The 14,475-nt window shown below is 47.6% G+C and overlaps 1 protein-coding gene across 2 annotated transcripts in view; it reads right to left on the bottom strand.

The window, feature by feature from the left end:
- The window catches only part of TTI1 (TELO2 interacting protein 1), a 52,103-nt gene that overhangs the window by 5,320 nt on the left and 32,308 nt on the right, over positions 1-14,475 (bottom strand). The window contains exons 4-7 of one of the 2 annotated variants that reach the window (XM_006764491.2): positions 13,718-13,866; positions 10,754-10,894; positions 8,580-8,784; positions 8,210-8,297 (exon numbers count right to left, since the gene is read on the bottom strand). In XM_006764491.2, the coding sequence (XP_006764554.1) occupies positions 8,210-8,297; positions 8,580-8,784; positions 10,754-10,894; positions 13,718-13,866 (583 nt within the window). Of the gene's footprint in view, positions 1-8,209; positions 8,298-8,579; positions 8,785-10,753; positions 10,895-11,016; positions 11,761-13,717; positions 13,867-14,475 lie in introns of those variants that run through there. The other variant, XM_015564440.1, reaches the window with a different exon arrangement.

Below are 14,475 nucleotides of genomic sequence, written 5' to 3'. Positions count from 1 at the left end.
CCCTGTCATTCACAGAGCAGGGCGGATCAGGGGGTTGGGGCACCGCTCTCTATCACCCACAGAGCAGGGCCGATCAGGGGTTTGGGGTGCCTTCTCCCAGTATGATCAATATCAGGGTGCTCGGGATGACAAAGCTAGGTGGCCTCGGGGGGTAGGAAATGTGCTACCCGGATCTGGTCGGCTGAGTTTGGGTCCCATCTCTTCATGGTTTACCAAGTGTGTCCTAGCACCGGTGTCCGGCCCAGGCACTGTGCCAGGCGTGTGTGATACGAAGATGGGTGGATGGACAAAAGACTCTGGCCTCAGGCTCCCTGACTGCGAGGGAGGGCAGGCTAATCACAGAGGCCCCGGTGCGACGTGGAGAGGGCCATGCTGGCAGTCACACGTGGGCTGCAGCCAGGATGGAGGGGAATGGACAAGTTTCTTTCTTCTCTGTAAAGAGCGGGGAGCATCAGATGAGTTCGAGGGCCCCCCTAGCTCCAACAGTCCACAGCATGGGCGCTGCATCACAGGCCCTTCCCCCAAATGTGGCCAAACCGAAAAGAAACTCCTCTGTGGCAGATGCAAATAGCACAGAGCGTGTCCTCACCCTCTCGGTCTAGACATCATCTGCTCACAGGGAGCTCTAGAAAACCACCAGCCAATCACGGCCCCGGAAGCTAAATAAACTGTAACCGAAATTCAGAGCTTCCAGCCCTCCTGGGTGACAGGCTATTCTTTCTCTGTCAATTACTTGCTTGAGGGATCTGCTGCTTCCTGTCTCTCTCTGGGCGTATAAAACGCTCCCATGAGCTGCCTGTGTAAATGCCAGTGGTAAAGAACTTGGGGCTCTGTGATCTATTTGTTTATTTATTTATTAATTTAGGGCTCCTACAGCAGTTCTTCGGGGGCATCTCCTTAGGAACACGTACAGGCTGTCTCTACATGGGGTGACTAAATGCAATCGGAAAATCAACTCACTTGTTGGAAAGCAAGCAGATTCACAAAGTTTCAGCTTTGGTGTTATTCCTTCTCTGGCAGAACAGCTTCCACCTCTGGCCATTTCTTGTCCTGTGACTCCATACATGATGCTACGCATGAGGCTGCGTGCTTCCATTGAAACAAACGGACGCTCAGGGTGTCGACACGTACTAGCCAGTGAGCAGTGGGCCGATGTTTCCATACTCGGTAATTTACTCTGGTGGGTCTTGGTTCATTGGTTAACCAGTATTTCAAGCCTGTCCTTTCTTGCTATTCAATTTAGCTGTCTTCCCCTGAATGGAGGTCTTTTTTTGTTCCGAAATGCTGAAAATGGAGGATTATGACTTGAAGCAACAATTTACTCTCTAAATAAATATGTACTACCAGTTACCTTTCCACCTATATATTCTCATTAGATTTAACTATATCCTGTTTGAGACCATTCATCTATCAATCTAATTCTAACCCACATACTCATAGCAAGACTGATATTAAAAATATTTAAGTGCAACGGGGACAGGATTTAAAAGCATAAACACCAGTAGAAGGTTATGATGCTAATCGTGCCCCTAAAGTACCACAAGACAAAGTATCATAAATGCAGTGGAATGACTCCACTGCTCTGTGCATATTTAAAAAGATACGGCACTGAGAGGACCAATCTGTCACAGGCAACTCAAAAATAAAACAGAACCTAGAAGGGTTTTAAATCCCACTGGGGCAGGATTTAAAAGCAGACCCTTCCATCTGGCCAGCTCTCCCGCCCCCAGGCCTCCCGCAGGCCTAGATCCCACAACCACCACCACGCTGCTAGGCATGGGTTTCTCAAAGTGGCCCGGCTGGCTGTACTCTCAGGCCACATGCAGAGTTCCCTGTTCCTCCCTGGAGGATTCGTACCCTTGAAGATAAAGACATCTCCGTAGCAGCCCCCCTTCCCCCTGAACTGCTTCCCTGGAACCCACGCTCTGGCACTAAGCCAGCGGCCTCCGCTGATGGCTGTCGTAAGAAACAGCTCTAGGAAATGTATTGTATTTACTGCAAGGGTGTTAGGGATATTAGTCACAACAACACTCAGTGCTGCTCTAAGACGACCTAGGGAGAAATTTTCTTAGGGTTCAGTACCAAGGAGAGCTATGCTTCTTTCTGAAAAGCTTTCTCTTCTTATTCCAGTAATGACCAGAACTGCACAACAGACGCAGTTCCCTCTTTGCTCTGTCTGGTAGGAAGCTCAGAGCCACACTGAAGGCTCATCTCTACTAAGGGGTACAGAGCTCCAAGCCTGCATTTTCTATATGAACCTCAACCCTGATCCCACCCTCTTTTCCTTTTAAGAAATCTGTTCACTTCCTATTTTTCTTGTTGCATACATTTAATTTGTAAGATGTCCTTGATTTCTTTGGGAATAAGGAGGAAGTTTAAGTAATGATAACTACTACTTATTGACTTTTCACTTTGTGCTGATGTTTTGTGCTAAAGAATAATCTATATGACTTTACCGAATCCTTGTAGTAACTGTATGAGGTAGATAATAACAGATATGCTTATTCTAGTTTTGTCGATGAGGAAACAGACTTTGAGAAGTAAATTAACTTGCCCAAGGTTACACTGCAACTGAGCAGCAAGGTGAGACCAACTCCAACTTGGTATTCATCTTTGAAATCTTTCAACTCTCAACACAGTACCTGGCTCACCCCCCAAAAGCTTTTAAATAAACACACATGTCATGAGACAATCGAGGCCATTTTCCTGACTGCTTTACTAGGTCCTGAGATCATCACATTCACTCTCAGGTGTTCAGGACAGACTGCAGGCCCTGAAGTGATGACATGGCTACCCGTGGTCTGCCACACCTTGTGCTACCCGAAGTCCACCTTGTGCAGGCGGTCCAGCTACCAGGAGCACCAAGAACACCCTTGTTCTTGACCCAGCACGGTACGTACACGCACATGCACATGCACACGCACACGCACAGCCCAGGTCTGCCTTTCCCACTGGGTGGTGAAATGGCCAGCCCTGGCAGACTATCAATCACATGGCAACGCCGAGGAAGCAGGGAAAGGGTGGGCAGCATCTGATTTAAGTAGCACAGAGGTCCCTGCCTTCAGATCTGAAACCCAGCAACCCGCTTTGTTTGTCATCTGCATGGCAGATGTCTCTTATCTCTGACACCAGGAAATCATGCCTATTTATGCACAGCGAACAGCTTCAGATCTGAGTGTATTTTTAGAACAATGAGCCTGGAAAAGAAAAGCAGCAATGCCTGTCAAAAGATGGATAATGGGAAAGCTAACTACTTGGGTCTGGATTTGTCAACTATTAATCAAATGTCGAAAGGAAAAATATTAGGAGTGCCCGCATTTCCATGTTGGGTGCAGTCCAAGGGGGAAGCGGCTCTGCAGCCCAAGCTCAAATACACTGCCCACACCATTTACGGGGATGAGCTACTAATTTCAAGCTCAGCTGAACTAACGGATCACCTCCGTGGCTCCTGATCCGTTCAAATATAATAGGCCCAGGTGTGCGTAGAGAGAGGCATTGGGGCTCTGACAGGGATGAAATGAACGAGCCTGTGCCAGTCTGTTCATCCAGAGTTTGAAGGCACCGGCTGGTTCTTTGATGGGCTGAATCCTACTGCTAGAAAGAAAGTGAGGAAGTCAGTCAGTAAATGAACCTTCAAATCTGGTCCAGATTTCTCAAAAAATGGGCGGTAGGGAGAGGCGGCACAATTAACATGAAAAAGATCATTCCGAGTCGAAAACTGGTTCCGATTGCAGTCAAGATGAAGCAACAAAAAATAGCATGACCAAGTGTATATGCCTGCGTGTATATACATCATCCATCTTATATTTGGAAAATTTATAGATATATTTCCCACAAAGGTGTGTATACACACATAAATATATGCCTGAAACATAACCACTGTAGGGCAGGGCCGCCTCTCTCTTGCTCCCTGCCATTTTCAGTGCCTAGAACAGTGCCTGACACAGCAACAACTCAGCTAATCAGGAGAATGAATGAATGCTGGGTGGACTTCCTCCCATATTCATGCAATTCATCTCCACAGTGACTCTAGGAGAAAGGTTACCACAACCCCAAGTTTATAGAGGAAGGAAATGAGGGGAAAGGCAACTAAGTCATTTGCTCAAGGTCACAGAGCCAGTAAGATTTGAACCAAGATTTCTCCACCTCCAAGCCTGATGCCCTTTGCCCTCATATACAATGGCCAGGCAGAGGATGCTCTGAGGGCACCCCCGCTACCCTGCACAACCAGAGGGTGATCAGCTGTCACTACTTGCTAGCACCTTGCATCCCCACTGGTAGAGGTGGGATTGGGGTGAAGACCAAGTGGCCTAAAAGCATTGTTCCTTCATCATGAGTCTTGTTTGGCCTGAACTTTATCTTTTAAAAATAGGTACTGCCCTGTTTATTCCTTATAGCCCTGAGGTGGACGACTTAGTCAGTGGTTCTCAACCTTCTGGCCCTTTAAATACAGTTCCTCATGTTGTGACCCAACCATAAAATTATTTTCGTTGCTACTTCCTAACTGTAATGTTGCTACTGTTATGAATCGTAATGTAAATATCTGATATGCAAGATGGTCTTAGGCGACCCCTGTGAAAGGGTCGTTTGACCGCCAAAGGGGTCGCGACCCACAGGTTGAGAACCACTGCCTTAGATGCTTTAAGACACCACTGCAAAAGACAGGGAGCCCCAGAGGCTGCTCAGAGAGGCCTAGGGAGTATGGTTTTAACGGAGCTGAACTGAACCAGGCTGAGAGCATGTACTGGCTTGAAGGAAAAACACAGAAATCTGGGGGATGTGCTCACATCTCAAATTCCTTTCATGTTTGGGAAGGAAACGCTCTACGGCCAGAAAGGCACTGCACTGTGGAGGCCCACTGCATGCTGGGAGATAACTCAGAGGCTTCCGGGGCCACTTGGGAATTTAAATCAGCTAAGTTAGCCTATGCCCAGGTTGAGAAGGTGGCGCGACTGATACGACCTGTTATTCTGCAATCCAGTGCTTACCCTCAGGGACGCTGACTTATTTACAGCTTGTGGTATGCTGACCCCTCCTCCCCACCCCAAGCATGATTTCCTCATTTGTCATCCATTGAAGTTATTTAACTAGATGTACTTTGGGGGAGCTGGTATTTTTCTTGCACAGCCAGTTAACAGTGACACCTGGTGGTAACAGACAGCAAGGCTATACCCTGCCCTCTATCCCCTTCCCTCTCCCAAGTTGCAAGATTTATGCCCCTCCTCACAAGGCACATTCACTAGATAAAAGCATTAAACTGGAATGGCATCTCCGTTCTTAGCATTTACAGCCTTGGTTATATCAACCACCCCCTGATCAATTTCCATTTCTAGAATTTACAGCCTGGTGTAAAAGCCTGCCACAAAGGCTATATTTAATACGACAAATTAAAAAAGCAAACACAGGCTTGGTCATTCGTTGGAGCCCGGAAAAGCAAACAGAAGGAAGGAAAAACCCAAGTGTAATGCACACAGAGAGGAATTTTTATGGAGCTGCCGAGTTTGCCTCCATTCTCACTCCAAGGAGGCTGCTCCCCAGGGGTCCCGACAGTCCCACGCAGACCCACCTCCTTTCCGAGCAGCCCAGAGCAGCCCAGCCGCACCTCACAGGTTCTTCACCAGCCCCTGCCAGACAGATACAGCGCTATTTCCAAAGCAAGCGGGTCGCCCGCCCGGTGCAGAAACTCACTGCCCCTGAGGGAGCGGGCTTCTGACAGCTCTGGCTACACTGGTTCTGAGCACTGAGCGGAGACTGGTTTGCACCCTCTGGCTACAGGGCTCCCCACTGGGCCCTGGCACCCAGCACAACAGCCTTCTCTTCTCCCATGAGTGGGAGGGGGCGTCCCTGACGGCTGTGTGGGGAGGCGAGGGGGAAGCAGGGGCCCGGGAAGGCTTCTGCAGTCTTTCAGGTAAGAGATGAGGGTGGCCTGGCCTGACCTGGAGGCTGGGAGGTAAAGAGAAGCCGACAGTTTGAAAGGAGGTTCTGTAAGCTCGGTAGACAGGCTTTCACTTTCAAATGGATGTGGGGTGTGAAGGAAAGAAGAATAAGGACAAAGAATGGATGGACGGTGCGGCCATTTGCCGACCTTGCTCATCAGTCCCTGTAGCTAAGGCTGTTTCAGTGCTAATCGGCCCGCCCACCTCCCTCACCACATGGTAATGAGCTCACAAAGCAACCAGGCTTCCTCTCCCTTTAGAGAGCTTATTAATTTTTGAATCAGGAAGCCAAATCAGCTCCGGATCGAGGCGACACTGACGTTTTCTCCCGACTTCAAAATAAGTGTGCAGATGATGTATTTGTGAAGCAATCAACCCTGCACTTCCTCCCTGCCCAGCACGGCCAGAGGGAGGTCATCTGACTCAACCCCGAAAAGAATGAGTGCCAAGGAGCAAACAAAGGCTCTGTACTCAAGTGGTCTGGCTGCATTCCCCTCCTCCCAGGCACCTTGAACACCAGCTCCAGATGCAGCAAGGCCCAATTCTGGGTTTAACTGGTTTTCGTGGCAAAAAAGAAAAAAGGAAAACGGAAAGATAATGAATTGTGAATATTAGTTTGTTTGATGGGTCTAGTATGGATGGGTGTAGGAAAAGGAGAATGGGACAGGGGCTGTGAAAATCAGATCTTTGTAACTCTTGGTTGTAACAGGCACACAAAAGCATTTACTCCGTTATCTTCTCGAACTGTACTCTAAATCACAGCATGCCAGCGTCAGGGACACTGCCCAGGGGGGACCATTTTCACCCTAAGTCGGTTCTCTAAGGAACAGAATGACGGGATGAGAAGCTGGCTAGGATGCACCCCGTGCTGGAGAAAGCAAGACTGATGCTGGCCCTAGGGGATGTGATGGGAAAGAGACAGAAAGAAAAAAGGGAACTGGAGAAATCATGAGCAAAAAATTGCAAAGGACAATAAATCAATTCAAAAAGGTATTTCCATCACTCCCAGGGAGCACAAGGTTTGTAAGGGAGCAAGTAGGCTTTCCCATTTCACAGTCAGGGGGGCCTTCAGCCCCTCGGGGACTGAGACTACTCCTACCCCACCCAGGAAGACCAGGGACAGGATTCCAGAAGCCCGGGAGTGGGAGGGGCAGTTTCTTTGCCCCAGCATATGGAGCTGCAGGGACAGTGTGCCAGGCCACACAGCCAGCTTTTGCCCCAGCAGCTGGCAACCCGGGGATGGCAGTCCCAGGGCGCAGGCGGCTCCCAGCTGAGAGGAAAGCTGGAGAAAGGGGGCCAGAGTGCATTTTGGATCCCAAGTCTGGGGAACGCTGCTGGGCTCAGAGTTTTAGCTTTTGAGAAAAACCCTTTAGGACTCCAGGAACCAGATATAGGTTCCTCTATCAGAGTTGGCACAGCTATTCTCAAGGAAGCAAAACTTTTGGAAATGAGAGTCACGCAATTTCAGAGTTGGGAAAGGCCCTTTAAGCCATTAACCCAGTGGCTCTTAACATGTTTTGGTTCACAGACTCCAACAGTAAGGACACCATCTAGATCAGTGGTTCTCAATCTTGGCTGCACATTAGAATCAACTGGGAATCTTTTTAAAATCCTGGTTTCTGGGCCTCATCCTCTGGAAATTCTGTTTCTTTGTTACTAATGTTGTGGCCCCACCCCATAACAAAGAAACAGAATTTCCAGAGGATGAGGCCCAGAAATCAGGATTTTAAAAAGATTCCCAGTGATTCTAATGTGCAGCCAAGGTTGAGAACCACTGATCTAGAGAAAGACTGGTACGTGTCTGCTTGCACACACCCAATTTTGCATATAATTTGTGAGGATTTATGACACCTGATGCCCATTAAGATGCGCCCTGGAGTCAAATAATGCCAGATCAGTAACCCATCCTTTCACTTTGTAGATGAGGGAGCTGAGGCCCAGAGAGGTGCCAGGGTCACCTGATCACAGTCAAGCAGGCCTAGAAGCAGATCTCCCTCCAGCCAGGAGAGCTCTGCCCCTCCAGCACACCACCTTCTTGCTCTCCACCTTGCGGCATTGGCGCTGACGCTGCAGCAGAGGTAAAGGTTACTTGCAGAGAGGAATGCATCTAGTAAAAATACCATCTCTAGAGGTGGCACAGCTGAAGAAATCACCTTCACCTACAAGCAGACAGAAGAGGAAAGCGCAGAGATGCCTCCACTCTGCTTGCCATTAGCAAATCATATATAATTTAGGACAAACGTAAAGAGATGCGGATGATCAAGCAGACGTACCTCCTGGCAGCCTCTTGTAATTTCACGGGCTGTTTGGCGCTGAGGTAAATCAGGCAGGCATCAGCCACTTTATTCAGGTCACCCTCACCTGCAGAGAGGAAAAACAAAACAAGTGCTGGCCCTCGGACTTCGTTTGGGACAAGCAGTAACCAACTGCTGTCTGGGGAAACTGGGAAAGCGGGCCAAGAGGACATGGGCTCTTTACCTCACAAACGAAAAACAACATCTGAGTAAGTGGATAAATGAGGTCAAAGTGAGATCGAAGCATGTACACATGAAGGGAGAGGAGGGGAGCGTGGCCAAGTGGACAGTGCAAGGGTGGGTGTGGGACAGAATGCAGTGTGTCCAGGTGAGCCTGGCTGGTACCTACCTAGGTCTAGTCTCTCGCAGAGAGGGCCCAGGCCCTGCAAAACGGCCAGCTGCAACTTGAAGGCCAGTGTGTGGGCGTAAACTGGTCCAGCCCTGGCACTGACAGGAGCCTGGGCGACTAAGGAGCCAGCCAGCTTTGGTAGGACATCTTTGCAGAACCGGCTTCGGAGAAAATCACCACTCTTGCCTCCCAGGGTACGCAAAACCTGCAGAAACAGCCCCCAAGCTGGTGTCTGAACATCGCCAGGGCAGCAAGAGAGCTAAAGAGTGCTCTCTCAATTTCATCTAGGTCTATGCTTGGGGGGAGGGAATTACTGCTGTTAATTCCTTGCCCATAGTTTGTGATTCTGACAGTTCCGAATTCAGAGGTCTCTGCTCCCAAGGTATGGCTGCTTCTATTCATAAATACAGATTACACAGAGAGTATTTTATAGGAATCTTGGGTTGGATGAATATGATTAATCCCTTGATTTTCCTCCCTCTTTTGTTAAAAAAAGAAAAAGAAGAAAGAAAAAAGAAGGCCATTACCATACATCATCCCTTGAATCTTCCTAACATCTCTGGAGAAAAGACTTGTGTCTTTTACTGTAACTGGCTGAACAAATACAAACACCGAGCCTGGCTGCTGCCATGTGTGGGCATCAGGAGGGCAGTGGCTGGCTGAGGGTCCTCTGGCGAATAAGGTCAGAGTCTCAGAGCTCAGAGCTGAGTTGGAGTTCCTTCTGTTCCACAGCATAATCTCTTATGTACATCACCCTCATTCCATCTTTCACAACAGGCAGTTTCTCTGCATGTCTCATTTTAAACTTTCCCTAGCAGAACATATTGAAACGTTTTGCCCTGCTGCACAAGACTGAGTATACAGGATAACAGGAATTTCTTTAAAAATTGGTAAGCAAGGCATAACCAGCACAGAGAGTGTTTGCCGACTTTGCAGAGAATAAGGCGCTACTTCAGGTCCCTCGGCTGGGCTGCACAAGGCCTGACAGACCTCGGGTGTCATGGGTGTGTCTGGCAGTGGAAAAGCAGCCTCTGTTACAGCACACAGGTCTTTATGCTTTTTCATTTTTCTACCCTTGCTGTCATTTCAGATAACCTATTAATTTTCATAAAGGAAAGCAGCACACCTGAATCAGATTTAGCAAGCTCTCCCCGCCCCTTGCTTTCTCTTGCTCTCTCTCTCTCTACACACACACACACACACACACACACACACACACACACGTCATTTCGTGTTTTATTTTTGAAAAGAATATTAGCAATTTTATATGTTTTAAATGTAGGCTTGTGTTTTGATCTGGCTTATGCTAAAGCATCTTACAGAAAACCAAATTACTTTTGCCAAGTATCTTAGTTGTGTTCCTGGCTTCATTTTTATATCCCGTCTTGCTCACCTACCTCTAATTTATATTACCTTGCCATGGTAAATGTATCTCTGTAGGCTGCCGTAAGTGCTTTTTAGAACAAGAAAGAATATACATAAATCAGCTAAAATATGTGCGCTAATACAAGTCAAACTAAGTCAGGGAGAACAATACCTTACATATATGTAGGGCTTTAAATTTTTCAAAGCATTTCACCCAGCAGCCCCATTTTATCCTTGACAATAGCACTATGAGGAAGACGGGACAGGTGTTCCTAAGCCCAACCTGAAAGTGGGTGGTCACTGGCTTTGCCAAAGTCACTCGGCTGGCAGAGGATGCCCATTACTAGAACTAGATCCCTTCACCTTGACTCTTGTGCAGTGCAAAGAACATGGGCGCGAACTCACAGGTTTGGGTTCTAGCACTTACTAGCTGTGTGATCTTGAGAAATTTCTTAGCTTCTCTGAGCTTGTTTCCTCCTCTGTCAAACATGGGGATGATAATATCTACATTACAAGGTTGTTATAAGGAGATGAGCTCATGTACGGGGAAGTACCAAGCACACTCTATGACACACAGTAGGTGCTCATAAATATTGGTGGCTCTATCATCCACTAGTTCTTCCTGCTTCAAATTCAGAAGGACACTGACTTTTATTTTCTTCTTTGTGCTTTTCTGGTTTCTTTATGTTTTCTTCCAGGGATATTACACTGCAATCAGATACAAAGAGAACCAATCCCAAAAGACACTGGTGAGCTCTGTGCTTACTCCCCTCTGTCCCCACGACAATAGGGGGCCACCAGGGTAGTACCTTGAAGGCTCTGAGCACTGCCAGGGGGTCATCGTTTGTGAGTCGGCGTACGAGCGGGGGCCAGGCCCGGTGAGCCAAAGGAAGGAGCTGGTTCCGGTGGGACTGCAGAACGACCACACACAGATCCAGCACATCTAGGACCTGGAAGGAAAGAGGGCATGGCTTCAGGAGGGAGGACAGGATTGAAACCAGGGCGACCAAGTCCCCATTTTAAAAGAATAACATTTAGAACTCATTAATTGGATAAATATTTACTGAGTCCTAATAATATGCCAAGCATGGCTAGGTACTGGGTGGGGACACTCGAGGACAAAATACGTATGCCTTCGTGGGGCTGTGGTCCACTGCGGAAAGATAACACCCAAGTAAAGGGTGATCACCAACTGCGACAAGTGTGAGGAACAAACTCGTAAAAGGAGACACACAGGAAGAGGAGCAGTTAGTCACGTGCACAGAGTGCACCAGTGTTCCTAGAATTGGAAATAGTGACGAGGGAGACCCTGAGGTGGGGGAGCTTGTGGTGCGTAGGAGCTGAGGCAGCGCAGGGTGGAGTACAAGCGGATGGGTAAGATGGGGATGGATAACCTATTAATGACACAGGTGTCATGTTAAGAATTTTTCACTTTGTACTAAGGGCAGTGGGGAGCCATCAGAATGCTTTAAGCAGGAAAGTGGCATGATACAATTCATGTTTTAAAAAGGTCATTCTGGCTGCTGGGTTGAGAAGGGACCTGAAGTGGGAGAGAGAAGGAGGCCCGTGAGGAACCACGGCACATGTCACGAGAGGAGGAAAGTGAGGTGGCCATGTAATTGTGGCTGCAAACTTATCTGTTTTGGAGATGAATGGTTTAAATTGCTGGGAGCCGATACTGGGGAGATGAAGAGAGGGATCGAAGAGCTGTTTGGGTTCAGACTTAGCAACTGAAGAGATGCAAGTGCTGCTTAATGAGACAGGAACAGTGGAGGAGTGAAATCGAGAGGTGAGGTGAGATCAAGGTCTGTTATTCCTAATGGAGAGGTCAAGCAGGCAGCGGAGATAGTCAATCTTAGAAGAAAGGTTTGGGGGAGCCTAGATGTAAATCGCATTTTTCACCTTCCTGCTCTCTCATCTCTCCCAGCTCACTGAAAGCAGGTGGTCGGCTTCAGTCCCATGGGAGTGGTCAGCCTACAGGGCGGTGCCGCCTCCACAGAGCAGGTGAGGGTGCATGTCTGAGTCAGAGAGACAGAGGGAGGCCTGCCAACTTAATGTTAAGCAGTAAACCTTGTATTAAACGCCAACTGTGTGCTGGTTACACTGAGACTGGAACAGAAACAAAGAACAAAAGAGGACCTGGAATAGGAGAAACCTCAGTCCACAGCGGAGAGCAGAGCACACAGTGGAAAAGGCGTTGGTATCGCCGACTGGCTTTGAACTTGAGTTCTGTTATTAACTGGGCAAGTTATGTCATATACTTCATTGATTCAAAGATACATTTTCCTCCTCTGCCTGGGATGTTCTCTCTGCCTTTGCCCCTTTACATGGTTGGCTCCTTTTCAAACTTTTAAGTCTCAGTTTAAATATTACCACCTTCCTGACAACCTGGCCTAAATCCGAATATAAGGTCTGCCTTACTCAACAGGGTTTGGTAGAGTAGGTTCCCAATACATGTTTACTAGACGGGCGAATTACTGTTTTCTATCATAGAACCTGCTTATTACCTTCACAGCATTTCCTCAACCTCTAAGGGTGTGTCTATGTATCGCCTCTTTCCCCACAAGAGGCAGGAAATTCCATGAAGACAGGGACCATATCTGCTTCACTTCCTTCTATACATCCCCTGCCTGACCTGTCCCAGTCCTCAATAAGCACTCAATGAATAAATGAGTGAATGAGTGTGTATGTCATACAGGATGCTGTTTTGTATTTATAATTAATAACCTAGTGAGGTAGGCACCACCATCTCCATTTTACAGATGAAGAAGTTGAAAAAGGTGAATTATTCAAGGTCACATGGCTAATAGGCAGAGGCAGGATTTGAACTCAGGTCTGTAGTCCTGACTCCAGTGTTGATGCTCTGAGTAACTATGGTGTGTACACAACTGCTACAATGTCTCCCGAAAGGGGAAGATGGCTGGATCAAGCAGACAACGCCTTGCATGCAGTGGACACTGGAAAAGCGCCTTCTGAACAGAACAACAGATGCATGCTAGGGAGTGCCTCTGGGAAGACTCTACAAATTCCACAAAACGTGGAGGCCGAGGTTTGAGAGAATCTGTGGAGCAGGGTTTTTCAGCCCACAACCCTGCGCATGGCAATGTGCTCTCATCACTCCCAGTAATTCATCGAGGCAGCTACTTCTCACTCCTGCTGTGGGTGGGGAGGAGTGGGCCAGGCTGTGTTATCCTTTAGATATTGAGATCTTCCCTCAAATGACTCTGAAAGCTCTGTCCTGAGTGCCCCCCCCCCCACCTTCTGCACCCCACTGTGCTGTTGTTGGAGTCACAACCACACAGTTTAAGTCCTTGCTGACGCGATGCTGCTTGGGAAGCTGCCAGCAAAGGAAGATGTAAGATTAAGAATGGCGTTGGTGTTTTTCCTGGGATGAAAATAGAAAGAACAGAGATAAGGGCTAGTGTCAGGCTTGGAAGAATGACCATTACTTTAAAGTTCTGAAACCTACATCTTTCATGAAGTCAGCTCAGAAAATGACATCTTTTCCAAAGCATATGCCTTTCTTCCCCTTGGAAATTCAACGACTCTCCAAAACTTTGTGGTTTTTAATTCCACAAAGGGGACTCAGCTCCTTTTGGCATCTGAGCCAAAACCGAAAGCTAAGAATGTCATCCCACAGATACATTCCTCTTGATGGCTTCTCTTGGCCACCACACATGGACCAGGAGATAAGGGCAGCTACTTGCTCATCCCTATAGTCACTGCCAACCACACCAGGCTTTAGTGAATGCAGGAAAGGGCTGCACACTGACCTTCAAGCGGATTTTCAGGTTTTTATCTGACAACAAGTGGATGCAGCGCTCCATCACGTCTGTGGCTATTTGGATCTGCAGTGGCAGTGGGGGCTCCATGTGGGGACCGGTGTCATTCTCGTCCACTTTGGGAGGGTCTGACTGCTCCTCTGGAAAAAGACAGTATTTTTATGAGCAATGCCCAACTTAACTTGAGCTCCCAACCTCAGATCAGGAACAGGACTTAGGAGGGAAAATGTCTAGAAACTGATCCTAAGGAAACCATGTTAAATTTGGGTCAAGATATGAGTTAAGATATTCACCAAAGCATTAACTGTAACAGCTAAAAACAGGGGAAATACCCCATGTCCACGCAGGGAGGATGGCTTTATAAATCCTGGGACAGCCAGAGAATAACATGTTATGAAGGCCCTAAAATTTGTGTTTACCAAGGGCTTTAAAGATAAGGGAAAGTGCTTATGAATTCACATTGTGCTAAAAAGAGAAAAGCAGGATACAAAATTGCACACAGTGTGAGCACTGTTATAGAAATTTTTATATAAAGTTGGAAGTACAACAAAATATGAACAGAGATGGGTCATGAGATCATAGATGAGCTTTATTTTTCCCTATACCTCTGGTCTTCTCTAAATTTCCATGAGTAAATATTTACAGTAAAACCTAAGAGAGCAAGGCTCTGATATGGAGCCCCTAGGCTGCACCATTCCCTGGGTGGCCTTTGGTTCTTTCCTCTTGGTTCATCCTTTGACCAAAGCGGG

The sequence above is a fragment of the Myotis davidii genome, unplaced genomic scaffold (assembly GCF_000327345.1).
Source record: "Myotis davidii unplaced genomic scaffold, ASM32734v1 scaffold38, whole genome shotgun sequence".
Lineage (NCBI taxonomy): Eukaryota > Metazoa > Chordata > Mammalia > Chiroptera > Vespertilionidae > Myotis > Myotis davidii.
The sequence above is the reverse complement of the archived record's forward strand: the minus strand, read 5'-3'. Positions and strand labels throughout refer to the sequence as shown.